Source organism: Notolepis coatsorum, assembly GCF_963971535.1.
Source record: "Notolepis coatsorum genome assembly, chromosome: 1".
Classification (NCBI taxonomy): Eukaryota; Metazoa; Chordata; class Actinopteri; order Aulopiformes; family Paralepididae; genus Notolepis; species Notolepis coatsorum.
The window spans coordinates 72,687,895-72,715,818 of NC_140165.1; the positions used below are offsets into that span (position 1 = coordinate 72,687,895).

The 27,924-nt window shown below is 46.4% G+C and overlaps 1 protein-coding gene across 1 annotated transcript in view; it reads left to right on the top strand.

Annotated features, from left to right (window-relative positions):
• cracr2ab (calcium release activated channel regulator 2Ab) overlaps positions 1–27,924 on the top strand; it is a gene marked incomplete at both ends in the record, with an annotated part of 215,482 nt that overhangs the window by 70,609 nt on the left and 116,949 nt on the right. Inside the window, 5 exons of the mRNA XM_084325246.1 lie at positions 15,694–15,881; positions 19,395–19,466; positions 20,571–20,619; positions 21,259–21,344; positions 22,500–23,070. Of these exons, the coding sequence (XP_084181372.1) occupies positions 15,694–15,881; positions 19,395–19,466; positions 20,571–20,619; positions 21,259–21,344; positions 22,500–23,070 (966 nt within the window). The remainder of the gene's footprint in view (positions 1–15,693; positions 15,882–19,394; positions 19,467–20,570; positions 20,620–21,258; positions 21,345–22,499; positions 23,071–27,924) is intronic.

The following is a 27,924-nucleotide window of genomic DNA, read 5'->3' on the forward strand; positions in this document are numbered from 1 at the left end:
CAAAATTCATCTGTTTCAGAGTATAAAAAAGATATTCAAATTCTATTGTATCAAAAGCTTTTCGAGCATCCATCGAGATTACAAGTCTTGAGTCATTCGTTTGTTTAGAGAGCTCAATGATATGAAAAAGTTTTCTGATATTGTCAGATCCCTGTCGCTGCTGAATAAAACCTGTCTGATCCTCGTGGATTAAGAGAGACATCACAGGGTCCATTCTTAGTGCGAGTGCTTTAGAAAATATTTTATAATCCACATTTAACATTGACAGGGGCCTATAGGAGTCACAAAGTTGTTTATCCTTAGAGGGCTTAGGAAGTACATTGATTGTTGCTAATTCTAGACTTGGTGGTAATTTACCATTATTGAGACTGTCTTTGAGCATGTCCATAATATAAGGGCGGATTAATTTATTTATGAACAGTTTGTAAAATTCAGCAGGTAGGCCGTCGGGACCTGGTGCTTTGCCCGTTTGCAATGAGTTAATAGCCTTGGTGATTTCTTCCTTTGATATTTCTGTTTCAAGAGTAGTTCTCACTTCTACAGGAAGCTTAGTAATCGGTAAGTTTCCCAAGAATTCCTCGCATTTTGTAGCAGTTGAGTCTTGGTTTTCATATAGATTGTGGTAGAACATTTCAAAACGCTGGTTTATCTCTTCAGGTTTATGTAATACATCACCATCCTTAGATTTGATTGAGTCTATTGTTTTTGCCATCTCTTCTTTTCTTATTTGCCAGTTGAGTAGCTTGCCGGTTTTGTCCCCCTTTTCATAGTAGTGGTATTTAGTTCTGGCCATGTCTGCTTCTACTTGGCTAGTAGTTAAGTTGCTATATTCAAGCCGCTTTTTTACTAGTATGTGCAGAGTTTCTGCTCTATTGGATTCTGCGTGTTTTTTCTCTAGTTCATGAATTTCTTTGTCTAGTGTGTTTAGATACTGTCTACTTTTTCTTTGTTTAGAAGCTCCAAAAGACGTTATCTGACCTCTTAGGTAAGCTTTCAGTGTCTCCCAGATTATGCTTGGGGAGGCAGAGTTTACATTAATTATTAAAAAGTCATCGATTTGATTTTCTAGGACGTTAACAAAATCTGGGTCGTTAAGGAGATATGGCTTGAATCTCCAACGCTTAGTTTTAGGTTTGTCCAAATATTGTTTCACCTTCAATTTCAAAGGACAGTGATCCGATATTGTAGAGGCTAGATATTTACATTCAATTACATTGTGAAGTAGTGATTTAGTTGTTAAAAACAAGTCTAATCTGGAATAAGTGTCATGTACCGCAGAATGAAATGAATATTCCCTCTCCAGTGGGTTAAGTATTCTCCAAACATCGACCAAACCCATTTCAGACATACCATCCCTTACTACTTTGGCTGCGGCACTTAATGGCTGGGGGATGCTATTAGATCTATCTGATGTGCTCAATGTTAAATTATAGTCACCTCCAAGGATACATGTGCCATAGTTTTGTGCAGAGGATAATAGAATATTCCTAAAAAAGGGTGCATCGTCTTTGTTGGGGCCATATAGATTAATAAGTGAAATACTGACCCAACCCAATCTCTTTGCAACTTCACATGCTCTGCATCAGTCAAGTGGCTTTCCTGAATAAATGCAATGCCGCAATCTTGATTCTTTAAATAGTTGAGAATCTTTTTCCTTTTAATGGGATTATTGATGCCCTTAACATTGAAGGACATAAATGTCAGAGTGCTAGTCATCTAGGATAATTTTCAATATCGACTTTAATAGGGGTTTAATTGTGGTTTTGTTATAGAGATTGCAGCATTCCATTTGAACATGAGCGCGTGCGTGTGTTTTTGCACACACACACACACATGTTCGCAGTGCATATGCCTACCATTAGTCACTCCAGTTATATCATACAATCTATCATGGTTCACAAGATCACATGCATTGAGTTCGTGAAGATAATATGTATTTGTACTAGGTCCCCCCCCACCCTTTTCATCCCCCATACCCTCCCCAAACAGAAAGTAAACCATAACATAGGCTCACTAGTCCTATATTACCCTACTTGGCTCCCTGTTAACTTCCCCTTTAAATTGCCAGGTGGCACACCACTATTTGAACCAGGCTGTGAAGCGTTACTCCTTATAACAAAAAGAAAACAAAAAGAAAAAAGGAACAAAATTAAACTAAAAAACAAACAATACAGGCAAGCAATTGATTCAGTAATAAGGCAGAGAAATAAATAAATTAATGAATAAGAGAAATGAATAATGAATAAGAGGGGAAAGATAATAGGCTACCAATTTACTTGTCAGTTTTTTTTTTTTTTTTTGGTTCTTTTTTATTATTTTTTTTTATTTTTATTTTTATTTTATAAGCCTACATGATCTAACTATCCTTTCCCCTTGCAAAGGCTACGAAAAGAAATAAAAATGCAAAGTTCTACAACTATAGTTGCCTACCAACACCCTAAAAAGTAAAACAATCAACCCAATCTATGTCAAATGTATATGCACTCTTCTTCTGGATTTCTTTAGTATCACAAACAGCACTGCACTTGAAAATCTGGCATGTCACAAATGCACAGATGCAGCAGCACTGTCCATCTGCATGCCATGCGTGTCATATGATGAATTGAAAATGGGGGACCCTGATGGAAACAAGACGAAAGTCTCTCTCAGGTCTGCATCCTCTCAACAACTGTATGCACTGAGCTGCACTGTACTGTACCCACTCTGCAACCCGCCAATAAACTTTTCTATCAATTCAATCAATCAAACCAAAGAAAGAAAAAATATATAAATAATTGGATGTAATAAAAAAATAGAGAAAATGGAAATATATATATAAACACCACAAAATAAAAAAAAAAAATAGAAATGATACACTGATGATTCAGTTTTGATACTTGTCCTTTAATTAACCACGTTCAGGGTTGTTTCTGGTTTTTCTAATAGCTCATAAGAGTCATTTGGTAGTGTGTGTGTCTTAGTTTTGGCTACTTATCTCGTCTCACGGTGTTTGTCTTGGGGTAGTAGGGGGATCCTCAGTTGCCCCCCCCCAGTCATTTCATCCTGGCGACGGGCTTGATCTGCCCGCTTTCAGCCTCGTTCAAGTCCACGGATGAATTCTTGTGCGGCTTCTGGGGAATGAAAGTCACGGGAGGTCCCGCCGTGTTCGACTCTTAATATTGCTGGGTGTCTCATTGAGTAAGACAGGCTTTTAGATCTGAATATGCGTTTCACGTCGTCAAACAGCTTGCGTTTCTTCATCACCTCCTGGCTGAAGTGACTGTAAAAGTAGATCCTGCTTCTGGAGGTTTCCTCGGTCCCGCCGTAGTACAATTCTCCCTTCTCCCTCGCCAGGCGCATGATAGTGTCCTTTTGTTGTGCTCGCAGTAGTTTCAGTAGTATTGGTCTAGGCTTGCTGGGGTTTGGTTGTTTTAATTTCAAGCGATACGCGCTGTCGATCAGCACGGGTCCGCCGAGTTTATCTTCGCCAAACAGCCATAGTAGAAAAGCGGCTAGGAAGCCGGCGAGGTCCCGTTTCTCCACTGACTCTGGAAGCCCCTCCAAACGAACGACTGCGCGCAATGAGCTGTCTTCATACTGTTGGACTTTTAGTTTTACAGTGGTCATCTCTTTTTCTTGTTTAGTGATTGTTTCGTGAGCCGTCTGGATGTTGTCCTCGTTGCGGCTGACTCGTTGCTGCACTTCTTCCACTTGTTCGTTAAGCGTCGTCATCGAGCCTCTGATTGTTTCCAAACTAGTTTGAATATCAGTTGTCTTTTGGAGCAGCTCAGTTCTGCTTTGCTGGATGGCATTCCACAATGTTTGTAGGGTGATTTCACCGGCCATGTTGTGCTGTAGGCTGTAGAAGACCAGTGTTTGTAGCGCCGTTTGTTACGGCGGGGTCTGCTGCTTCTCAGAAGGTTCCTTGCTTCTTGTTTGTGAGTTCCAAAGTGTACAAAGGAGTAGGGTCGTTTAGTTTAAAATGAAGTAATCATTTCGGTCGGTATAGCGATTATAATTTAGTTTTTAAGATAAAGGTGGTGAGCCCTGTGCATCTGCCTCACTCCTGCGTGGCCATCTCCTACACAGTTGTTCTCTTTCTAATGGTTAGCTCACCACTGAAGCAGCCTTTTGTATTTAACTTGTATTTTCCTGGTCCATACAGTACTTTTTGTGGTGGCTGTAGATTTCCATGTTTTTCAACTGAGTGCATGCTGCTCGGCACCGCTGTGACCTGGGCCCCTGTATCCAGCTTGAATATGGCCTCCTGTCCATTCAACTCTAACAGTTCCAGCCATTCATCTTCAGGTTCCTCTAGGTTCACTACGTTCAGGAACGCAAAGTCCTCCTCTTCATCTTGAGAAGTCTCTGTGTGTGCCAGTGTGATGTCATGGACCCCTTTTCCTGTTCTGCATGTCTTTGCAAAATGTCCTTTTTTATGACACACTCTACACTCAGCATCCCGGGCAGGGTATTCTTTCCACATGTGTCTTTTTACATTTCCACATCTGCCACATCCAGGAGACTGTGTGTCAGTTCTGTATTGCTGTGCTTTCTGCCATCTATTTTTTTGTATGGCCTCCACTTGTGCAGCTGCCTGCTGCTCAGTGCCTCTTAAGACGGGCTGTTGTTTCTTTATTGCTGCACTCTGCTTCACTTTAGTCATTGCCTTTTCCAGAGTTAAATCTGCATCCATTTGCAGGTTTTCTGATAGCTTGGCATCTCTTATGCCTACTACAATCCTGTCCCTTATCAAATCTTCTCTTAGGGTTCCAAATTGACAATGTTCAGCCAGTGTGTGTACAGCAGTGATAAAGGATTCAACATTCTCACCCGGTTCTTGGTTCCTTCTGTTGAAACATGCTCTTTCAAATATGACGTTCCTCTTACTGACGCAATGTGCGTTGAACGCATCCGTGACGTCTTTGTATTTCTTTTTTCGTTCCTCTGTGAGCGGCAAAACACTTAATATATCTTCGGCATCGTCTCCCGCCGCATACATGAAGGCATTTACCTGGAATTCTTCTGACTGTTTATCCAAACCAGATGCTATTCTATAGCGTTCGAACCGCTTCATCCATCTCGGCCATTCGTTAATGTTATTGAAGTCGAACCTGCCTGGCGGAGCCAACTGTGGCAGCGACGGCAACGGGGCTGCTTCATCTCCCATTTCGTCGTTGTCTCTCTTTTTTATTTTTATTTTGTATAGTTCGTCTTCTTACTAAGTGATCCCACTTCTGACACCATGTTGTGTAAACCTTATACCTTTAGTTCACAGATAATAATAATAGACGGAGAGATGTGATCACGTTGACTCTTTAATTCTAGGTCAGTCAGGAACTAACGTGCAACATACAAATGTGTCTGTGTAGCAACACAGGCCAAACCCTTACAGGACAGTTAGAGAGCTGGAGGAGTATAATCTGCTGCTGGTTAGAGAGCTGGAGGAGTATAATCTGCTGCTGGTTAGAGAGCTGGAGGAGGATAATCTGCTGCTGGTTAGAGAGCTGGAGGAGGATAATCTGCTGCTGGTTAGAGAGCTGGAGGATAATCTGCTGCTGGTTAGAGAGCTGGAGGAGGATAATCTGCTGCTGGTTAGAGAGCTGGAGGAGTATAATCTGCTGCTGGTTAGAGAGCTGGAGGAGGATAATCTGCTGCTGGTCAGAGAGCTGGAGGAGTATACTCTGCTGCTGGTTAGAGAGCTGGAGGAAGATAATCTGCTGCTGGTCAGAGAGCTGGAGGAGGATAATCTGCTGCTGGTTAGAGAGCTGGAGGAGGATAATCTGCTGCTGGTTAGAGAGCTGGAAGAGGATAATCTGCTGCTGGTTAGAGAGCTGGAGGAGGATAATCTGCTGCTGGTTAGAGAGCTGGAGGAGTATAATCTGCTGCTGGTTAGAGAGCTGGAGGAGGATAATCTGCTGCTGGTTAGAGAGCTGGAGGATAATCTGCTGCTGGTTAGAGAGCTGGAGGAGGATAATCTGCTGCTGGTTAGAGAGCTGGAGGAGGATAATCTGCTGCTGGTTAGAGAGCTGGAGGAGGATAATCTGCTGCTGGTTAGAGAGCTGGAGGAGGATAATCTGCTGCTGGTTAGAGAGCTGGATGAGGATAATCTGCTGCTGGTTAGAGAGCTGGAGGAGTATAATCTGCTGCTGGTTAGAGAGCTGGAGGAGTATAATCTGCTGCTGGTTAGAGAGCTGGAGGAGTATAATCTGCTGCTGGTTAGAGAGCTGGAGGATAATCTGCTGCTGGTTAGAGAGCTGGAAGAGGATAATCTGCTGCTGGTTAGAGAGCTGGAGGATAATCTGCTGCTGGTTAGAGAGCTGGAGGAGTATAATCTGCTGCTGGTTAAAGAGCTGGAGGAGTATAATCTGCTGCTGGTTAGAGAGCTGGAGGAGGATAATCTGCTGCTGGTTAGAGAGCTGGAGGAGGATAATCTGCTGCTGGTTAGAGAGCTGGAGGAGTATAATCTGCTGCTGGTTAGAGAGCTGGAGGAGTATAATCTGCTGCTGGTTAGAGAGCTGGAGGAGGATAATCTGCTGCTGGTTAGAGAGCTGGAGGAGGATAATCTGCTGCTGGTTAGAGAGCTGGAGGAGGATAATCTGCTGCTGGTCAGAGAGCTGGAGGAGTATAATCTGCTGCTGGTTAGAGAGCTGGAGGAGGATAATCTGCTGCTGGTTAGAGAGCTGGAGGAGGATAATCTGCTGCTGGTTAGAGAGCTGGAGGAGGATAATCTGCTGCTGGTTAGAGAGCTGGAGGAGGATAATCTGCTGCTTGCTGCATCATGTCCGACTGCATGGTGTGATACGCAAAACTGTAATTGTCAATTGACTATCACAAATATTTCAGTAATCATTTTGTAAGAAATCTTGACTTCATATTGGCGTTTTTATCACTAATTCAAACAATAGAAATATGTATCATAATTGACAATATAAACAAAATCCACGTTATGCCATCCTGTGTAGCCTAATTGCTAGAGTGCTTGGCTTGGCACTAATAATGCCAGGGTTAGGGGTTCCATTCCCACTGAGGTCACCAATACTGAAAAATGTATGCATTCCATTATGCAGTGCTTTGAGTAGTCCTTGAACAATGCTACACAAATGCAGCCATTCATTCATCCCTGATACAACTACAGTCAGTAAAACGTTAATTATTTATTATTACTATAGATGACATTCAATTGAAAGCACATTTCGAATGTGGCCGACACACACACTGACTCCTGCTCCAGTTGGTGGCACGGTGGTGTAGTGGCTATACTGTCGCCTCACAGCAAGAAGGTCCAGGGTTCGATTCCCGCTTGGGGACCAGGTTTCCGCGATGCCAGGTACCCAGGTGGGGTATCTCAGTTCAGTTTCAGTTCAGTTTCTTTATTAGTTGTCATACAGAAATACAGAATACTTTTGCATGAAATGCTTCTTTCTGTTTTGCTCCTGAGAGTGTGCTAGATAAAATAACAAGATAGTATAAAATAGTATAATATAAGTATAAAATAGAAAGTCAGGTACGTAAACAAGTGTAAACAAAACAAACATTTTCAATATACATATATACAGTATATGTACAGTCTATACAATGCAGACACAGTACAGTGTAGAAATGGTGAGGTATAGCTTAGCTTGTGGTGCCACCCTGTGGTGGTGAGGTGCGATGAGGTGCATGAGATTGATGCCAATAAATATAAAGTGTGTTAGTGTCTAAAGTGGGTAAAGTGGGTGCTACAGTGTGTTGTTTATTTAAAGTGAGTGTGTGTGTGTGTGAGGATTGGTTCTTTCCCCACCACAGGCTTCTTAAAGTACTGTGATGATTGGTCCGTTCCCCGCCACACGCTCCGTTCCTTTAAGGTACTTTGTTGATTAATTGCATTCCCCGCCACACGCTCCGTTCCTGTAAGGTGCCGTGTTGATTGGTGCTTTCCCCAACACACGCTTCTGGAGCAAGTATCAATTTCATCCCGCAGCTGTCACAGCTTGTAATCAGCGCCCTGTGGCTTTATATACTCTGATCCCCCCACTATCGATGTTGGATCGTTCTGATTACTCCTGCATTTGCCTGCCTTCCCCGTCGCTGTTTGCTGTCTTTTGCTCTCCAGGGCCCTCATTCATCAACGTGTTCTACGCACAGATCTGTGCTTACCCTGTGCGTACGATCATTTCTAAGCAAAGAGTGGGATTCATCAATTTCAACTTGAACTTGACTTTGTGCGTACATCTACGCACAGGTCAGACCTGGCGTACCTAGCTCCCAGTGGTAGAATATCGTTACTACGCATAAGCACTCCTCAGTCCTGCATTAGTTTCAAGGCGGAAATAAAGACACTGGCGCGTGTTCTGTATGACCCCCGTGATTCATCATAGTTCATTGTGAAACAGCGATATTAGTGTAATTATTGTCAAACCCTAAACAGCATCAACTTCTGAATGTAGGATGCAGGATGGTTAACGTTGCATTATTTGGCCGATACGTTGTTGGCTGATAAGGAACGCATGACCCAGGCCTAATCTCATTTAATTAAATTGCAATGTTATTATATCTGTCATCAAAATATCACTTAAATGCAGGTGATCACGGTTATCCACTGAAGCCATGCGTGGCTAGAATCGTCCCTGACCAACAACGACCCAATTGGAGCGCAGATCGAAGGGAAATCAATCAACAGTTACAATATACCCAGGTGTTCTGTATGACCCGTAATTAATTAAATTGGCGACATGAGTGTAATCGTCGGCAAACCCTATAAATTACATCTGGAACATGGATTTCAGATCCTATTCACCATGGATAACGCAGTCCTCGCAGTGTTGCACGATTTGGGAATGGGCCATGCCCATGGTGCGCTCCACAGGGAGCGCGTCTTCAGGGACAGGGCAGACCTGTTTGCCGAGAGCACAGAGTGGCTCATGAGCAGGTTCCGCTTCCCCAGGGCAATCCTGCTCGACCTGTGCCGGGATCTGGGACCCTTATTGGAGCGCCGAACAAGGCGCACACATGCCATCCCCGTCCACACCCAAGTCCTCTCCACCCTGGGATTCTTGGCCACCGGGACGTTCCAGCGGGAGATCGCAGATCGCTCGGGCATCTCCCAACCCTCACTCAGCAGGATCATGCCCACAGTGTTGGATGCCATCATGTCCCTAATCCCCGACTACATCAAATTCCCATACACACACGCACAGCAGGTCGAGGTCAAGAGGGCTTTCCACGCCATCGCCGGTTTCCCCAACGTAATTGGAGCAATAGACTGCACACACATAGCCCTCAAAACACCATCACAAAATGAATTCAATTACGTTAACAGGAAGGGGTTCCACTCGGTAAATGTCCAAGTGATCTGCGATGCCCGTTTGGCACTCCTAAATGTCGTTGCCCAGTGGCCAGGAGGAACCCACGACTCGTTTGTGGTGCAGAACAGCTCTGTGGGCATTCGTCTCCAGGCTGGGGTTGTTGAAGACGGGTGGCTTATTGGTGAGTGTTACACATTTAGGCCCATATTGAATCAAATCGTAATGTTATTACTGGTATCTGTAATTAAATTATATATCTTTCAATGCAGGGGATCGTGGCTATCCACTAAAGCCGTGGCTGATGACGCCGCTGACCAACCCCACCACCCAACAGGAGGGCACCTATAACCGGGCGCACGCACGCACACGAGTCACCGTGGAGCGTGCAATTGGTCTCCTGAAGGGTCGGTGGCTCTGCCTGTCTGGCACGGGGGGCACACTGCAGTACCGGCCTGTAAAGGTCTGCAACATCATCGTGGCCTGCAGTGTGCTCCATAACATGGCCATCAGGCATGGCATCCCGCTGCTAAACCCAGAACTACCCGACGACCCCATGCCAGACGTGGAAGAGCCACCTCCAAACGCCACTGGAATGCTGACAAGAGCTAGGATCATAGCGCAGTTTTGAGTGAGTCTACCCCATGCACTGGAAGAACTGCGATTTGTGTCAATTCATATTAATTAAGTAATCATTAGTAACCTGTACATAAAAGGAAAATACTGTTGTTTGAAATCGAATTGAGCTCATTAATGAATTGGAACCATTTTTGAATTGCATTGTACAGTTATAGTTGAATGGAAGTAGCTGACAGTTTAAAGGTGACCAGATGACACTCAGTTCACCGTGCATGCAGATTATCAATCAAACTTCAAAAGAACGGAACGAGAAAAGGCATTCATCCAGCTAATGATTATCTGATTATAATAATGACACCAACGCCAAAGGTGGTTACGGTATTTATTGGTCCCTGTTTTCCGTGAATTTCAGGAGGATGCCCGCCAGACTGGCTGCTATGCCAGTCTGGACCGCGACCAGCTGGGTCTGGACCGCGACCAGCTGGGCCAGGGTCTGGCGTGTGAGCCTCTGCTCGTCCCTCATGTCGCTCAGCAGGGCGATGGTGGTCAATTGGTTGTCGAGGACGGCCCCCGTAAGGACGACCGGGTCCGGGACCGGGTGGGCCCTCTGCTCCCTGCGCGCCGAAGGGGGTCGGCTGCAGGACGCCTCCTGCTCCTCCTGGGTGTCGACGGGGTCGGGGATGGGATTGATGGTCAACTCAGCCGAGTTGCCTGTGGAATGAATAGGCAATTTAATAACGTTTTATTTGTTTGCTAGCAAGGTTCGGAACCATACGGTTGAATATTGTTTCAAATAAATTAAGAGATTCTTGTCATGTTCCTCAATAAAATCGTTGACGACAAAGTGATTTCTATGCCAGTCTTCCTTACTGATGTGACAATTCCTGTATGAAAGGTGCTATACAAATGAAGTGTATATTATATTATTACCTTCCACCTGTTGGCTGGATGGCCCAGCCACTTCGTATGTGTCGGTGTCGGTGGTGCGCGGAATTCCTCCCACCGCCTCGTCCCCGATGATGCTGGCGATTCTCAGGTCCAGTGGGGACAGCTCACTCTGACTCTGAATTGAATTGATTGAAAGACTGTATTAACAGGTTGCAGAATGGGTACAATGCAGTACGGCTCGATACACACAATTGTTAAGGGGATGCAGACCAGATAAATACTTTCGTCTTGTTTACATTAGGGTCCCCCATTTTCAATTCATCATAACAGATATATCATAATAATGATAATATAATGATTGGCATACGACATACCTGCCCCCCGCCAGTCGCACTGGCATTCCGCCTGTGATCGGCCAGGCGCCTCTTGGCCGTCAGTTTGACATCAAACCACTTCTTGCGGGTCTCCGTTATGGTTCTCTGCTGCGGGGAGATGGAATTTACGGCGTCGGTGACCGCCTCCCACGCAGCAGTCTTCCTCTTGGTGGTGATGCCAAGGCTGAGGGACCCAAAGAGTACCCCCGCCCTGGCATCCACCTCCGTTACGAGGACCTCCACCTCGGTGTCTGTATAGTTTCTCTTTTTTGTTCGCTTTGCCATCCTCCAACATTCCACGCACAGGGATTCCCTCATGGTATTTGAAGGGGAGGGCCTGACCATATTTGGTTGGTCGGGGCGGTTTTGGTATGCAAATACGTGAAAGCGTGCACGAGCTGCGGCGCAGGGCCAAGGTGGGATTCATCATGACAGGTGTGCGTAGAGCCTGCGTACGCACGTGTGATGAATCCCGACTTCCCTGTGCGTACGCTAGTTCTACATTCCGTGCTTACGTGTGGAAGTAGGTCAAGTTCTACGTCCACGTTGATGAATGAGGGCCCAGGACTTTCGTGGAGATTCCCTGTGGAGAACCTGGTTTTCCCGTTCTGAGCTGCGCCTCGTTATCTGCCCGCTTTACGCGTTGCGCTCTGGTGAGTTTTTGGAAACAGTTCTTTGGATCATCAGTTTTTTGTGTGTTTGTGAAACACCGAAGAGATCCCGTTTTTTGTTTGTACTGTTCTCACCTATTTTTTGTGTTGGATTTACACTTTGGATTACCGTATTGTTTTTTCTCTGGACTCTGCTAACTGTGTGTGGTACACCGAAGATCAAGTCACTGGGATATATACTGGATCAGTCACCTCTCTGTTTCTGTTGTGCGCTGGGCTAACTCAGATTTCTCTCTCTCTCCGTTTCCACCGGGAGTGAAAGCTGGGAGGATCTGCAGAGCGGCTTCAGACGTCACAAGCCAATTCCTCACCACCACCTACTGGGAGAATCTGCAGAGCCGCAACAATCTTCACATGCCAGATTCCCTGTTTGTTCGGTTGCTCAACTTAATTCCATCTTGTAACTCTGAAAATAAATACGCCCTTGCTTTGGCTAACTCTGAACAACTCTCTCTGTGCCGTTGCGTTTGAGGTCGGTTACAAACCCTAACATTACGATCCAAACATGACGACCTCAGCCGACACAGAGAGGGTTAGGGCAGCGTTGGCGGTCCAGATCGAGTTGGTCAACGACCACACCCAACAGTTGGGTGCGGTTGCGGCCGCTTTACAGGACCTCCGGGCCGAGGTCCAGCTTATTCTGGATGCCATTGGCACTCAGGAGTATCAGCAGGCTGTTGCTCTGCACCAGCTTCAGGCTCTCCGTACTTCATTAAACACTCTGCTTTTGACCCCACCTGTCCCAGGAGTCTCGGCCAGCTCACCACCCGCGGCAGACCTCGCACCTCGGGAGCCCCGTCTCTCCGAACCACGTCTGTTCAATGGTAACTTCGAGGATTGTGCCACATTCATCATGCAATGTGAGTTGGTCTTCCATCATCAACCCAGCCGTTTTTCGTCAGAGGGATCCCGAGTAGCCTACATGACTAACCTGCTCACGGGCCAAGCAGCACAGTGGGTTACTGCCTCCTGGGCAATGGGGGCTGATTTCTGTTTTTCCTACCCAGACTTCGTGGCAGAGCTCCGCAGGGTTTTTCACCACCCAGCCCGTGGCCAGGACCCAGGAGCTCGGTTGGGCACCTTCCGGCAGGACAGTGGCAGTGTCAGAGACTACGCGCTGGAGTTCAGACTGGCCGCAACGGAGAGCGGTTGGAACGATCAAGCGCTTCGTCTCACCTTCCTGAGGGGGCTCAACGACGCAGTAAGGGACCAGCTCGCGACCCAAGAGGAGCCCGATTCTCTCGAGGGCCTGATCAGCCTCGCTATCCGCATCGACGGACGCCTCCGGGAGAGAAGGCGTGAGCGAGCACGACGGGGACCCCCAGACGTACCCCCCGAGTACCACGACCTCGAGGAGGTTTTCAGTACCCCAGACGTACCCCCCGAGTACCACGACCTCGAGGAGGTTTTCAGTAAGTCCAGGGCTCAGGTCTTTCCGCCTCACCGGCCTTACGACTGTGCCATCGACCTCCGCTCAGGGGCTCCCTTTCCCGGCGGCCGCCTCTACAGTGCTGACCGTCCTGCCCCCTCCGTGACTGGTGGGTTTTTTCCCTCCCGAGCCGTGACCAAGGAGGAACCCATGCAGCTGGGACGCAACCGCCTTAGCCCGGCCGAACGGGAGTCCAGGCTCAGGTCCGGCCTTTGCCTCTACTGCGGCCGGGATGGACACCGTGTCTCCAATTGCCCTACCCGGCCAAGAAGACCAGGCTCGCCGGGACCCCGGGAGATCCTGGTGAGCCGTTTTTCCTGTTCCCCCACCCGTGCACCACCTAACCATCTGGCGGACGTCACCCTAGCCTGGGCGGACCAGCGGGCGACGGTGGGTGCACTCATTGACTCTGGTGCTGATGGGAGTTTCATGGACGTTGGGTTTGCCACCCGGGCAAACATTCCACTTGAGGACCTCGAGAGGCCCTTGGAGGTCTTCGCGCTGGATCATCGCCGCCTGGCTGACGTCACTCAACGCACCTGTCCAGTCCTTCTCACCATTGCTGGCAACCACGTTGAGAGACTCCAGTTTTTCATCACCAGCTCTCCTCTTGTCCCTGTGGTCCTGGGCAGGCCTTGGCTCGCGCTGCATGAGCCCCACGTCACCTGGTCCTCCGGCACCATCAGGGGGTGGGGCCCCTCCTGTCGTGCCCAGTGTCTTCAGGTGCCGTCCAGCCCCCTCGCCGGGTCCCAGTCCCCGTCTCCGGCCTCCCTCGCCGGTCCTCTGTCCCCGTGCCCGGCCTCCGCTGTCGGGCCCCAGTCCCCGTCTCCGGCCTCCCTCGCCAGTCCTCTGTCCCCGTCTCCGGTCCCCCTCTCCGGGCCTCCGTCTTTGTCCCCCTCTCCAGTGCCCCTGATCGCCGGCTTCCTTCGGTCCCGTCCGGGCACGCCGGGGCCGGGTGGGTCGCCGGGTGGCTCCCGTGGAGGGGGGGGTACTGTGAGGATTGGTTCTTTCCCCACCACAGGCTTCTTAAAGTACTGTGATGATTGGTCCGTTCCCCGCCACATGCTGCGTTCCTTTAAGGTACTTTGTTGATTAATTGCATTCCCCGCCACACGCTCCGTTCCTGTAAGGTGCCGTGTTGATTGGTGCTTTCCCCAACACACGCTTCTGGAGCAAGTATCAATTTCATCCCGCAGCTGTCACAGCTTGTAATCAGCGCCCTGTGGCTTTATATACTCTGATCCCCCCACTATCGATGTTGGATCGTTCTGATTACTCCTGCATTTGCCTGCCTTCCCCGTCGCTGTTTGCTGTCTTTTGCTCTCCAGGGCTTTCGTGGAGATTCCCTGTGGAGAACCTGGTTTTCCCGTTCTGAGCTGCACCTCGTTATCTGCCCGCTTTACGCGTTGCGCTCTGGTGAGTTTTTGGAAACAGTTCTTTGGATCATCAGTTTTTTGTGTGTTTGTGAAACACCGAAGAGATCCCGTTTTTTGTTTGTACTGTTCTCACCTATTTTTTTGTGTTGGATTTACACTTTGGATTACCGTATTGTTTTTTCTCTGGACTCTGCTAACTGTGTGTGGTACACCGAAGATCAAGTCACTGGGATATATACTGGATCAGTCACCTCTCTGTTTCTGTTGTGCGCTGGGCTAACTCAGATTTCTCTCTCTCTCCGTTTCCACCGGGAGTGAAAGCTGGGAGGATCTGCAGAGCGGCTTCAGACGTCACAAGCCAATTCCTCACCACCACCTACTGGGAGAATCTGCAGAGCCGCAACAATCTTCACATGCCAGATTCCCCGTTTGTTCGGTTGCTCAACTTAATTCCATCTTGTAACTCTGAAAATAAATACGCCCTTGCTTTGGCTAACTCTGAACAACTCTCTCTGTGCCGTTGCGTTTGAGGTCGGTTACAAACCCTAACAGTGTGTGGATGTGTGTGTTGTGGGTGTGTTTGATGGTCTGTTATTGTACATTGTTCATTGAGCATCCTGATGGCCTGGGGATAGAAGCTCCCGGGCTTTTCTGTGTGCAGTTTCCATGTTCTCCCCGCGCTCGCAAGGTTCCCCCCCCCCGATAAGAGAAACCCAATGAAAACACATGCACAACAGATCGCTGACGCTGTCACGTCCCTGACAGGAGCACTTGGATTGGTCCCCGGGGCGCGGCCCCACGCCGACACCCCTATCTGCTCCTGGCTGCCCTTGGGGGAGAAGGACGACGGGATGGGAGGTGCAGAGAACATTTCATTCAGCGACTCAGTGGACGTGTGTTCCTGTGGGTCGCCCATCGCGCGTGTGAGTGTGTTAAAATCTGCATGACAAATAAAGACCTCTTCTTCTTCTTCTTTTTCTTCTTCTTCTTCTTCTTCTTTTTCTTCTTCTTCTTTTTCTTCTTCTTCTTCTTCTTCTTCTTCTTCTTCTTCTTCTTCTTCTTCTTCTTCTTCTTCTTCTTCTTCTTCTTCTTCTTCTTCTTCTTCTCCTCCAGTTGGAGCGGCAGTGCCGCGAGCTGAGCAGCGAGCAGCACGAGAGCCGCGTGGAGAATGTGAAGCTGAAGGTGACCAACCAGGAGCTGTGCAGAGAGCTGGGCTCCACCTGCCAGGAGCTGCAGCTGACCCAGGACCAGCTGACCCTGCTGCAGGAGCAGGCGGCCCACCTGGAGCACGACAAGGAGATGTAGCTACACACACACACACAGAGAAAAATTGGATACAAAAAAAAATAGGAGGAGAAAAAGTGGATAAAAAAAAGAAGGTTAACCGTCTGTAGTGAAAGGGTTAACCGTCTGTAGTGAGGTAGTGAAAGGGTTAACCCTTTGTCGTGTGGCAGTGAAAGGGCTAACCGTCTGTAGTGTTGTAGTGAAAGGGTTAACCTTCTGTATTGTGGCAGTGAAAGGGTTAATTGTCTGTAGTGTGCCAGTGAAAGGGTTAACCGCTTTTTATTGTTGTAGTGAAAGGGTTAACCTTCTGTAGTGTGGCAGTAAAATGGTTAACCTTCTGTAGTGTGGTAGTGAAAGATTCACCGTCTGTAGTGTGGTAGTGAAAGGTTAACTGTTTGTAGTGTGGCAGTGAAAGGGTTAACCATCTATAGTGTGGCAGTGATATGGTTAACCTTCTGTAGTGTTGTAGTGAAAGGGTTAACCGTCTGTAGTGTAGCAGTAAAAGGGTTAACCATCTGTAATGTGGCAGTGAAAGGGTTAACCGTCTGTAGTGTTGTAGTGAAAGGGTTAACCGTCGTTAGTGTTGTAGTGAAATGGTTAACCTTCTGTAGTGTGGCAGTGAAATGGTTAACCGTCTGTAGTGTGGTAGTGAAAGGTTAACCTTCTGTAGTGTGGTAGTGAAAGGTTAACCGTCTGTAGTGTGGCATTGAAAGGGTTAACCGTCTGTAGTGTGGCAGTGAAAGGTTAACCTTCTGTAGTGTGGCAGTGAAATGGTTAACCTTCTGTAGTGTGGTAGTGAAAGGTTAACCGTCTGTAGTATCGCAGTGAAAGGGTTAACCATCTGTAGTGTGGCAGTGAAAGGGTTAACCTTCTGTAGTGTAGCAGTGAAAGGGTTAACCTTCTGTAGTGTGGTAGTGAAAGGTTAACCTTCTGTAGTGTGGTAGAGAAAGGTGAACCTTCTGTAGTGTGGTAGTGAAAGGTTAACCTTCTGTAGTGTGGTAGTGAAAGGTTAACCTTCTGTAGTTTGGTAGTGCAAGGTTAACCTTCTGTAGTGTGGTAGTGAAAGGGTTAACCTTCTGTAGTGTGGTAGTGAAAGGTTAACCTTCTGTAGTGTGGTAGTGAAAGGTTAACCTTCTGTAGTGTGGTAGTGAAAGGTTAACCTTCTGTAGTGTGGTAGTGAAAGGGTTAACCTTCTGTAGTGTGATAGTGAAAGGTTAACCTTCTGTAGTGTGGTAGTGAAAGGTTAACCTTCTGTAGTGTGGTAGTGAAAGGGTTAACCTTCTATAGTGTGGTAGTGAAAGGTTAACCTTCTGTAATGTGGTAGTGAAAGGTTAACCTTCTGTAGTGTGGTAGTGAAAGGTTAACCTTCTGTAGTGGGGTAGTGAAAGGTTAACCTTCTGTAGTGTGGTAGTGAAAGGGTTAACCTTCTGTAGTGTGGTAGTGAAAGGTTAACCTTCTGTAGTGTGGTAGTGAAAGGGTTAATCTTCTGTAGTGTGGTAGTGAAAGGTTAACCTTCTGTAGTGTGGTAGTGAAAGGTTAACCTGTAGTGTGGTAGTGAAAGGGTTAACCTTCTGTAGTGTGATAGTGAAAGGTTAACCTTCTGTAGTGTAGCAGTGAAAGGGTTAACCTTCTGTAGTGTGGTAGTGAAAGGGTTAACTTTCTGTAGTGTGGTAGTGAAAGGTTAACCTTCTGTAGTGTAGCAGTGAACGGGTTAACCTTCTGTAGTGTGGTAGTGAAAGGTTAACCTTCTGTAGTGTGGTAGTGAAAGGTTAACATGTAGTGTGGTAGTGAAAGGGTTAACCTTCTGTAGTGTGGCAGTGAAAGGTTAACCTGTAGTGTGGTAGTGAAAGGGTTAACCTTCTGTAGTGTGGCAGTGAAAGGTTAACCTTCTGTAGTGTGGTAGTGAAAGGGTTAACCTTATGTAGTGTGGTAGTGAAAGGTTAACCGTCTGTAGTGTGGTAGTGAAAGGGTTAACCATCTGTAGTGTGGTAGTGAAAGGGTTAACCTTCTATAGTGTCTTGTGAAAGGGTTAACCTTCTGTAGTGTGGTAGTCTCATGCTCTCCTCTCTCTGTATCTTCTCTCATGCTTTCCTCTCTCTGTATCTTCTCTCATGCTCTCCTCTCTCTGTATCTTCTCTCATGCTCTCCTCTCTCTGTATCTTCTCTCATGCTCTCCTCTCTGTATCTTCTCTCATGCTTTCCTCTCTCTGTATCTTCTCTCATGCTCTCCTCTCTCTGTATCTTCTCTCATGCTCTCCTCTCTCTGTATCTTCTCTCATGCTCTCCTCTCTGTATCTTCTCTCATGCTCTCCTCTCTCTGTATCTTCTCTCATGCTCTCCTCTCTCTGTATCTTCTCTCATGCTCTCCTCTCTCTGTATCTTCTCTCATGCTCTCCTCTCTCTGTATCTTCTCTCATGCTCTCCTCTCTCTGTATCTTCTCTCATGCTCTCCTCTCTGTATCTTCTCTCATGCTCTCCTCTCTCTGTATCTTCTCTCATGCTCTCCTCTCTCTGTATCTTCTCTCATGCTCTCCTCTCTGTATCTTCTCTCATGCTCTCCTCTCTGTATCTTCTCTCATGCTCTCCTCTCTCTGTATCTTCTCTCATGCTCTCCTCTCTGTATCTTCTCTCATGCTCTCCTCTCTGTATCTTCTCTCATGTTCTCCTCTCTCTGTATCTTCTCTCATGCTCTCCTCTCTCTGTATCTTCACTCATGTTCTCCTCTCTCTGTATCTTCTCTCATGCTCTCCTCTCTCTGTATCTTCTCTCATGCTCTCCTCTCTGTATATTCTCTCATGCTCTCCTCTCTGTATCTTCTCTCATGCTCTCCTCTCTCTGTATCTTCTCTCATGCTCTCCTCTCTCTGTATCTTCTCTCATGCTCTCCTCTCTGTATCTTCTCTCATGCTCTCCTCTCTGTATCTTCTCTCATGCTCTCCTCTCTCTGTATCTTCTCTCATGCTCTCCTCTCTCTGTATCTTCTCTCATGCTCTCCTCTCTGTATCTTCTCTCATGCTCTCCTCTCTGTATCTTCTCTCATGCTCTCCTCTCTCTGTATCTTCTCTCATGCTCTCCTCTCTCTGTATCTTCTCTCATGCTCTCCTCTCTGTATCTTCTCTCATGCTCTCCTCTCTCTGTATCTTCTCTCATGCTCTCCTCTCTCTGTATCTTCTCTCATGCTCTCCTCTCTCTGTATCTTCTCTCATGCTCTCCTCTCTGTATCTTCTCTCTGTATCTTCTCTCATGCTCTCCTCTCTGTATCTTCTATCATGCTCTCCTCTCTGTATCTTCTCTCATGCCCTCCTCTCTGTATCTTCTCTCATGCTCTCCTCTCTGTATCTTCTCTCATGCTCTCCTCTCTGTATCTTCTCTCATGCTCTCCTCTCTCTGTATCTTCTCTCATGCTCTCCTCTCTGTATCTTCTCTCATGTTCTCCTCTCTGTATCTTCTCTCATGTTCTCCTCTCTCTGTATCTTCTCTCATGCTCTCCTCTCTCTGTATCTTCTCTCATGCTCTCCTCTCCTGCTCCAGGGAGATGTACAGGGTCACTGAAGGTCTGCAGAGAGAGAAGCAGAGTCTTATGAGACAGCTGGATCTCCTCCGGTAAGACACCCTGGTACCAGTCCCTCTCTCATCTGTACCTACAAGTCTCTCTGTAGGACGTGTGTAAACCAGTCCTTTCATCTGTACCTACAAGTCTCCCTGTAGGACGTGTGTAAACCAGTCCTCTCATCTGTACCTACAAGTCTCCCTGTAGGACGTGTGTAAACCAGTCCTCTCATCTGTACCTACAAGTCTCTCTGTAGGACGTGTGTAAACCAGTCCTCTCATCTGTACCTACAAGTCTCTGTAGGACGTGTGTAAACCAGTCCTCTCATCTGTACCTACAAGTCTCTCTGTAGGACGTGTGTAAACCAGTCCACTCTCATCTGTACCTACAAGTCTCTCTGTAGGACGTGTGTAAACCAGTCCTCTCATCTGTACCTACAAGTCTCTCTGTAGGACGTGTGTAAACCAGTCCTCTCATCTGTACCTACAAGTCTCTCTGTAGGACGTGTGTAAACCAGTCCTCTCATCTGTACCTACAAGTCTCTCTGTAGGACGTGTGTAAACCAGTCCTCTCATCTGTACCTACAAGTCTCTCTGTAGGACGTGTGTAAACCAGTCCTCTCATCTGTACCTACAAGTCTCTCTGTAGGACGTGTGTAAACCAGGGTTCGCACAAGGTCCTTGAAGTGCTTAATAAAGTGCTTGATTTTTTTTTACAAAAATAGTTGAGGCCTGGAATTCCTTGAAAACAGCCCATTTTTTAACAAGGTGCTTAAAAAGTAATTGAAATTAAAATCAACCATTCGCTTTGAAAGTTTTGTTCATCCATGATAAAATTGTTCTGAATCAAGAAATCTTTTCTTTTTATTTAAAGTGTAACTAATGGTCGGAAATTGGTACATTTAAAATGTAATTGTAACCTTTTAAATAAAATAAATAGTGCTTGGAAAAGTCCTTGAAAGTCCTGGAACTTCATTTTGCAATGTCCTACAGTATCTCAAACCCACCCTCATCTCCAGAAGAGAGGGCATGGCAAAAATATTGGACTTTAGTATCTGGGGTAATTCTCTGATACTGCCAACCGGGGTTTTATTTGATCCTGTGGATTCTAATGTTCGTTTCCTCTCTTTTACTTTTTTTCTTTCATAATCTACCCAGAGAAATGAACAAACACTTAAAGGACGAGCGGGACATTTGTAGTGGTACGGTAAGTACGTCTCACTGTCTCTCATTGTACCATAAGTACGTCTCACTGTGTCTCATTGTACCATAAGTACGTCTCACTGTGTCTCACTGTACCATAAGTACATCTCACTGTGTCTCATTGTACCATAAGTACGTCTCACTGTGTCTCATTGTACCATAAGTACGTCTCACTGTGTCTCACTGTACCATAAGTACGTCTCACTGTCTCTCACTGTACCATAAGTACGTCTCACTGTGTCTCACTGTACCATTAGTACGTCTCACTGTGTCTCACTGTACCATAAGTACTTCTCACTGTGTCTCATTGTACCATAAGTACGTCTCACTGTGTCTCATTGTACCATAAGTACGTCTCACTGTGTCTCACTGTACCATAAGTACGTCTCACTGTGTCTCACTGTACCATAAGTACGTCTCACTGTGTCTCATTTATTTTTTTCATATTATTCACATTGTCAGTTGACTTGTTACAGTTTAATTTGATTCCTGTACTGTAACTAAGGTATTAATTAACAAATGAATTTATAAAAAAATCGAAGAATCGAAATGCAAACATCCTCTTAACGGTTCCGGAACCCTACTAATGGTACATGGTAATGTACGTGCAGCTATAACGTGCATCCTTCTCTCTTTTAATCAGCCTCGGACCTCACTCAGGAGAAAGCAGAAGCAGAGAGCAGGACTGGGCAGTTTGTTCTGCGATGACGACAGCCGGGCAGCGAAGAGGTGCGTCGTTTCTCTTTTTGTCTTCCTGAAGCTCGTGAACATAAATCATACCTGTCAGATTCTCCTGTGTGTGAAAATATGGATTATCTCCTTCTTAGCAGAAATGAAATTGTGACGAGGGATTAAAGGAGGAGAAACAGAGGATACTGAATGAGCGTGAAGCAATTCACTTTGGTTTACTTGATTGATTGTCGCAATATTCTGATTGGATTATTTTTAAATAATTTCACAGTCTGTACATACATACATGCATGCATGCATACATACATACATACATACATACATACATACATACATACATACATACATACATACATACATACATACATACATACATACATACATACATACATACATACATACATACATACATACATACATACATACATACATACATACTGTGGCATTGGGGAGACACTGTTTGGGGCAACACAGACACTGTATTTTATTTTAGATTTATTGATTTATTGTCACATTGATTTATGGTACTCTCTTCCTCCTCCTCCTCCTCCTCTTCCTCCTCCTCCTCTTCCCCCTCCTCCTCCTCTTCCTCCTCCTCCTCTTCCTCCTCCTCCTCCTCCTCTTCCTCCTCCTCCTCCTCCTCTTCCTCCTCCTCCTCCTCCTCCTATTCCCCATCCTCCTCCTCTTCCTCCTCCCCCTCCTCCTCTTCCTCCTCCTCTCCCCCCTCCTCTTCCTCTTCCTCCTCCCCCTCCTCCTCCTTCTCCTCTTCCTCCTCCTCTTCCTCCCCCTCCTCTATCCTCCTACTCCCCCTCTTCCTCCCCTCCTCCTCCTCCTCCCCCTCTTCCTCCCCCTCTTCCTCCTCCTCTTCCTCCTCCTTCCCCTCCTTCTCTTCCTCATCCTCCCCCTCCTCTTCCCCCTCCTCTTCCTCCCCCTCTTCCTCCTCCTCGTCCTCCCCCTCTTCCTCCCCCTCTTCCCCCTCCCCCTCTTCCTCCCCCTCTTCCTCCCCCTCTTCCTCCTCCTCTTCCTCCACCTCCCCCTCCCCCTCTTCCTCCCCCTCCTCCTCCTCCCCTTCCTCCTCCTCCTCCTCCTCTTCCTCCTCCTCCTCTCCTCCTCCTCCCCTTCCTCTTCCTCCTCCTCCTCCCCCTCTTCCTCCCCCTCTTCCTCCTCCTCCTCCTCCTCCTCCCCCTCCTGTAGTGAGGATGACAGTGTCACCAACACCACCACCACCGTCCCTGCGCGGCGCCCCAGTACGAGGAAGAGCTCCGGCTCGGCCAACAGCTACGCTAACTCCCCTCAAGGCAGGACGCAGGACGGGAGAGGGACGGTCAGAAAGGCGCCGGGCAGGACAGCGTCGGTCAAGAAGGTATCTGGGAGAGAGAAGGAGAGAGGGAGAAGGAGAGAGGAGGAGGTTCTGGACGCTCCCCTGGACGGCTGGCCTCTCCGCCGCGTCATCTCCATCGAGGAAGACCACCTACCCCACCTGCTGCACGGGGGGCCGCAACCCCTACTGCACCAGCTCAGTGAGGAGGAGGAGGAGGAGGAGGAGGAGGAGGAGGAAGAGGAGGAGGAGGGGGAGGGGGAGGAGGAGGAGGAGGAGGAGGTGCAGAGCGACCGTGAAGGAAGTGCTGTCGTGGTTACGGAGCCCCCCACCGCCTACGTCCCTGTTTCAACAGCGGGCCCCGCAGGTCGGAGAGCCCACTTTGGCCGAGTGAGAGCGGCCCCCATGTGTGCCCGGGGGCAGCCTGTGGGCAAGGAGACGCAACACGTGAGTCCACACACTTCATTTGATCTTTATTTAGCTCCAACATTACAACCATAAAACACACACGCACATTTGTAATAGCAAAAAATAACAAAAACTAAATACAAATAAAAATAAATAAAATAAAATACAAATAAAATACTACAATCAGCGTAGCTCAAAACAATGGTTTTGTTCGAGAAGGGACAGAATGAAGCAACGCTTATCTGGTCCTGCCCCTTCCTTCCAATATCATATTAATATGTAATAAGTTATCTGTCGATATCAAAAAAGAATATACCTATCCACTACAGCAAAATATGAATAAATTATTACAATGATTTGTGGTCTTTTAAAAGGAGAGAAGAAACTACAAGTTCAAGTTTCAAGTTTCTTTATTAGTTGTCATACAAAAATACAGAATACTTTTATATGAAATGCTTCTTTCTGTTTTGCTCCTGAGAGTGTGCTAGATAAAAATAGATAAGTATAAATATATATAAATAAGTATAAAATAGAAAGTCAAGTACGTATGAATGAATGAATGAAAACTTTATTTAACAGATTGCAGAATGGGTACAATACAGTACGGCTCAATACACACAATTGTTAAGGGGATGCAGACCTGAGAAAGACGTTTGTCTTGTTTCCATCAGGGTCCCCCGAAACGTAGACAAGTGTAAACAAAACAAAAGTGTTCAATATACATATATACAATATACAATGCAGAGTAGAGAAAAAGTAACTGAGTTACAATACAATATACAGTACAATGCAGAAATGGGATGAGGTACAATTTAGGGTAAGGTGCAATGAGGTATGAGTTGTAGTGCAAATCTTTTTACCAATAAATATAAAGTGTGTTAAAGTGTCTAAAGTGGGTAAAGTGGGTGCTGCAGTGAGTTGTTTATTTAAGGTGAGTGTGTACGTGTGGATGTGTGTGCTGTGAGTGTAGTTGATGGTTTGTTACATAGTGTTATTGTTCGTTGAGCATCCTGATGGCCTGGGGATAGAAGCTCCTTCTGAGTCTCTCTGTGCTTGCCATGAGACTCCAGTATCGCTTGCCTGACCGCAGCAGTTCAAAGAGGCAGTTGTTTGGGTGGCTAGTAGGGGTGTAACGGTACACAAAAACCACGGTACGGTACGTACCTCGGTTTTGAAGTTAAGGTTCGATACGGGTTTTCAGTACAGTGGGGGAAAGTTTGGCTTTCCATGTTCCACTCAGGGGTGATGTAGTGTGCAGTAACTAATTGTACTTGTAGGGCTGTCAACGAATATTCTGTATTGAAATTAATAATCTACTTGTAAAAAAAAATATATATAATTATATTAGATTGTGAAAAAAACAGCCCCCGGTGGGCGGTCGTCAGTGGTTAACATACCGTTGTATTAGTTCGGTACACTACACAGCCGTTCGGTACGGTACGGTACGGTACACACTGAAACTGGTTCGGTTCGGTACGGATACGTGTACCTTTACACCCCTAGTGGCTAGTTAAGCATTACATCACGCGACGGAGTGTGTTATACAAATTAGATCACGCCTATGGGTGGTTGTTAGGCCCGAGGCGCAGCCGAGGGTCGTTAGACCCCCATAGGTGTGATCTAATTTGTATAACACACGACTTCAAGTGATGTAATGCGTTTATACAATGACCCAATTCACCCAACCTTATTGCTATACAATAAACACACAGTAATTGAAGCATAATGGAGATTTATTCACAAAACCATCCACAGAGAAAGTAGATCCAATAGTAGATCCACTAGTAGACACCAGAGGGAGCTCCACAAACCATGTTAAACCCAGATTTGGCTCGAACAAGGGACTAAACGCCCTACCCACAGCTGTAAAGGAATGTGAATCACTACCCACTTTCAAAACCAAAAGATAGCACCTACAGGAGACTCCAATTTGAAACCTGTATATATTAACCCTGTAAATGTCCTAACCCAACCCCCTCCAATGTACAGTAAATGTCCTAACTAGGGATGCTCGATATTGGCTTTTTTACCGATACCGATATACCGATATTGTCCAACTCTTAATTTCCGATACCGATATCAACCGATACCGATATATGCAGGGTTTCCCCCCCCCCAAAAAATTTAATAATTTCAGGTAATTAACATTACATATCTCTTGTTGTGGAATTAACACAACATTATGCATACTTTTGACAATAAATAAAATCAGAATTTGTTCTTGCTTGCCTGGTTAAATAAAGGTGATAGAAATGTAAAAAAAAAATAAAAAAAAAAATATATATATATATATTTTTTTTGAAAACCGATACCGATATTTTCCGATATCACATTTTAATGCCGATATCGGCCGATAATATCGGACATCCCTAGTCCTAACCCAATAATACACAAGACCCTTTTCTTGGGACCAAGTAAGGTTTCGTCGATAATCCAATGTACAGTTACCCCCCCCCCACCCCGCCTACCCAACCCCCCCAATGTACAGTTTCTCCCCCCCCTCAGAGCCTCATGGACGGATTTGTCTACCCAGGGCTTTTGGTTTGGGTAAACTCTAATTGTGGTAGAGGGGATTGTTTCTTCTACCAGAGTACCAACAAAGTCCAGCACTGTTTCAGTGTAGTCGTTAATATTGTCTGTGTTATCACGGAACACACTCCATTCTGTACATTCAAGTGCAGCCTGGAGTGTGCCCTCTGATTCCCCAGACCAACACTTAACCTCTCGCGTTACTACAGGAACAATTTTAAATATTTTGGTTGGAGTTTTCAGTGCCCTTTAGTTGCTCTTGGTTTAATATGCATGTTGACTGTTATGTAAGGGATAATGTATAGCTACGAGGTCATTGTCGCAAAATAATTGACCGACACAGAGTTTAAAATACCGAGCCGCCTCGGCGAGGTGTTTTAAACGTCAGTGAAGGTCAATTATTTTGCGACAATGATCGAGTATAGCTATACATTATCCCGCTTATTACATGGCTAACTTACTAACAATATACCTAATTCATTTTACATCGACTCGCAACACTGGTTCTGGCTGCGTTCTGGCTCCGCTCGTCGCTCCGCCCCCTGTCATCGCCGGCAGCAGAACACCGGCAGTGTCTAATTGCACTGAAACAGTGTGTGTCAGTGGGGCTTGATTGCGAACAGCTGCGCACAGCGGTCATTATTGTCCCACAGCGGTCATTATTGTCTGATAATGGCCGCTGTCGGGGGGCTATTGACCAATCACAAGCAAGCATTTCGGCGAATGTGAAAACGCCATGTAATAATAAACAGTAGACGTTATTAAATAAACCCATGAGGTATCAGCTGAGGTACTAAAAGAGAATGAACTTCTGTCACAACGTAACTTCTGATCACAACTTAACTTCTGATCACAACTTAACTACTAATCTCAACTAACTACTGCACTATTCATTCAATCTTTATTTCATCTCGAAAGATCATTGAGAGCAAGCTCTCGTTCACAATGATGTAGAGAAATACAGCACATAAATACAAAAACAATATAGAAACAGAAAAGTGCATTGGAAAACGTTCCACGTTTCAAGAGCACAGAAGCTAAACGCAGATTTTCCTAATTCAGTGCAAACTCTGGTGACCTTAAACTGTAAACCAATCACCAGAGAGAGTGATATGGCCCAGAGCTCCAGTCCAGTAATAATAATAATAATAATAATAATAATAATAATAATAATAATAATAATAATGCAGTATGAAGTGATGTCCGGTGGGAGATCACCAATAACAGCTTCATACAGAAACAGATGCCAATGCAATACAATGATGGCTACTGTACCATAATTGTCCCCGGTGATAAACCTGAGGGCAGAATGATACAGAATCCAAAGGCCAAAGGCTGGAGTGGAAATTCTACTTTGATTGGTTGTGTGATCTGTGTTGTTGATTATTTTAAATGTATTTTTTTTTATCTACTTTTTCTCCCCCTTTTTCTGTATTTTTCTCCCATCCCAATTTAGTTGTTATGCCAATTCCCTTCCCTCCCTTCCTGGTCGTTGCGCGCATTTTCCCCCCACTTGCCGGTCTAGGGAGGGTTGATAGATACTATCACATGTCCCCTCCGATACATGTGGAGTCAGCCAGCCGCTTCTTTTCACCTGACAGCGAGGACTCTCACTGGGGGAGCGTAACGCGTGGGAGGATCACACTACCTCCCTCAGATCCCTTCCTCGCTGAGCAGGCGCCCCGACCGACCTGTAGGAGTCGCTGTTTACAATGACCAGGATACACACCCCGCCGGCTTCCCACCCGCTAACACCGCCAATTGTGTTAGTATGGACGACCGACCAAGCCGGAGGTACCGCTGACAGCTGGATTCGATACCAGTGTCTCTACGGTGGTAGGCAGGCGCTTAGTCCGCTGCGCTACCCAGCCGCCATTATTTAAAATGTTTAAAGGGGAGTCGTCACTGGTCAAGGCCGACACTAGGCTTCAGGCAGGACACTCTGCTCCAGATACTAGGCTTCAGGACACTCTGCTCCAGACACTAGGCTTCAGGACACTCTGCTCCAGATACTAGGCTTCAGGACACTCTGATCCAGACACTAGGCTTCAGGACACTCTGCTCCAGACACTAGGCTTCAGGACACTCTGCTCCAGATACTAGGCTTCAGGACACTCTGCTCCAGACACTAGGCTTCAGGACACTCTGCTCCAGATACTAGGCTTCAGGACACTCTGCTCCAGACACTAGGCTTCAGGACTCTCTGCTCCAGATACTAGGCTTCAGGACACTCTGCTCCAGATACTAGGCTTCAGGACACTCTGCTCCAGATACTAGGCTTCAGGACTCTCTGCTCCAGATACTAGGCTTCAGGACACTCTGCTCCAGATACTAGGCTTCAGGACACTCTGATCCAGACACTAG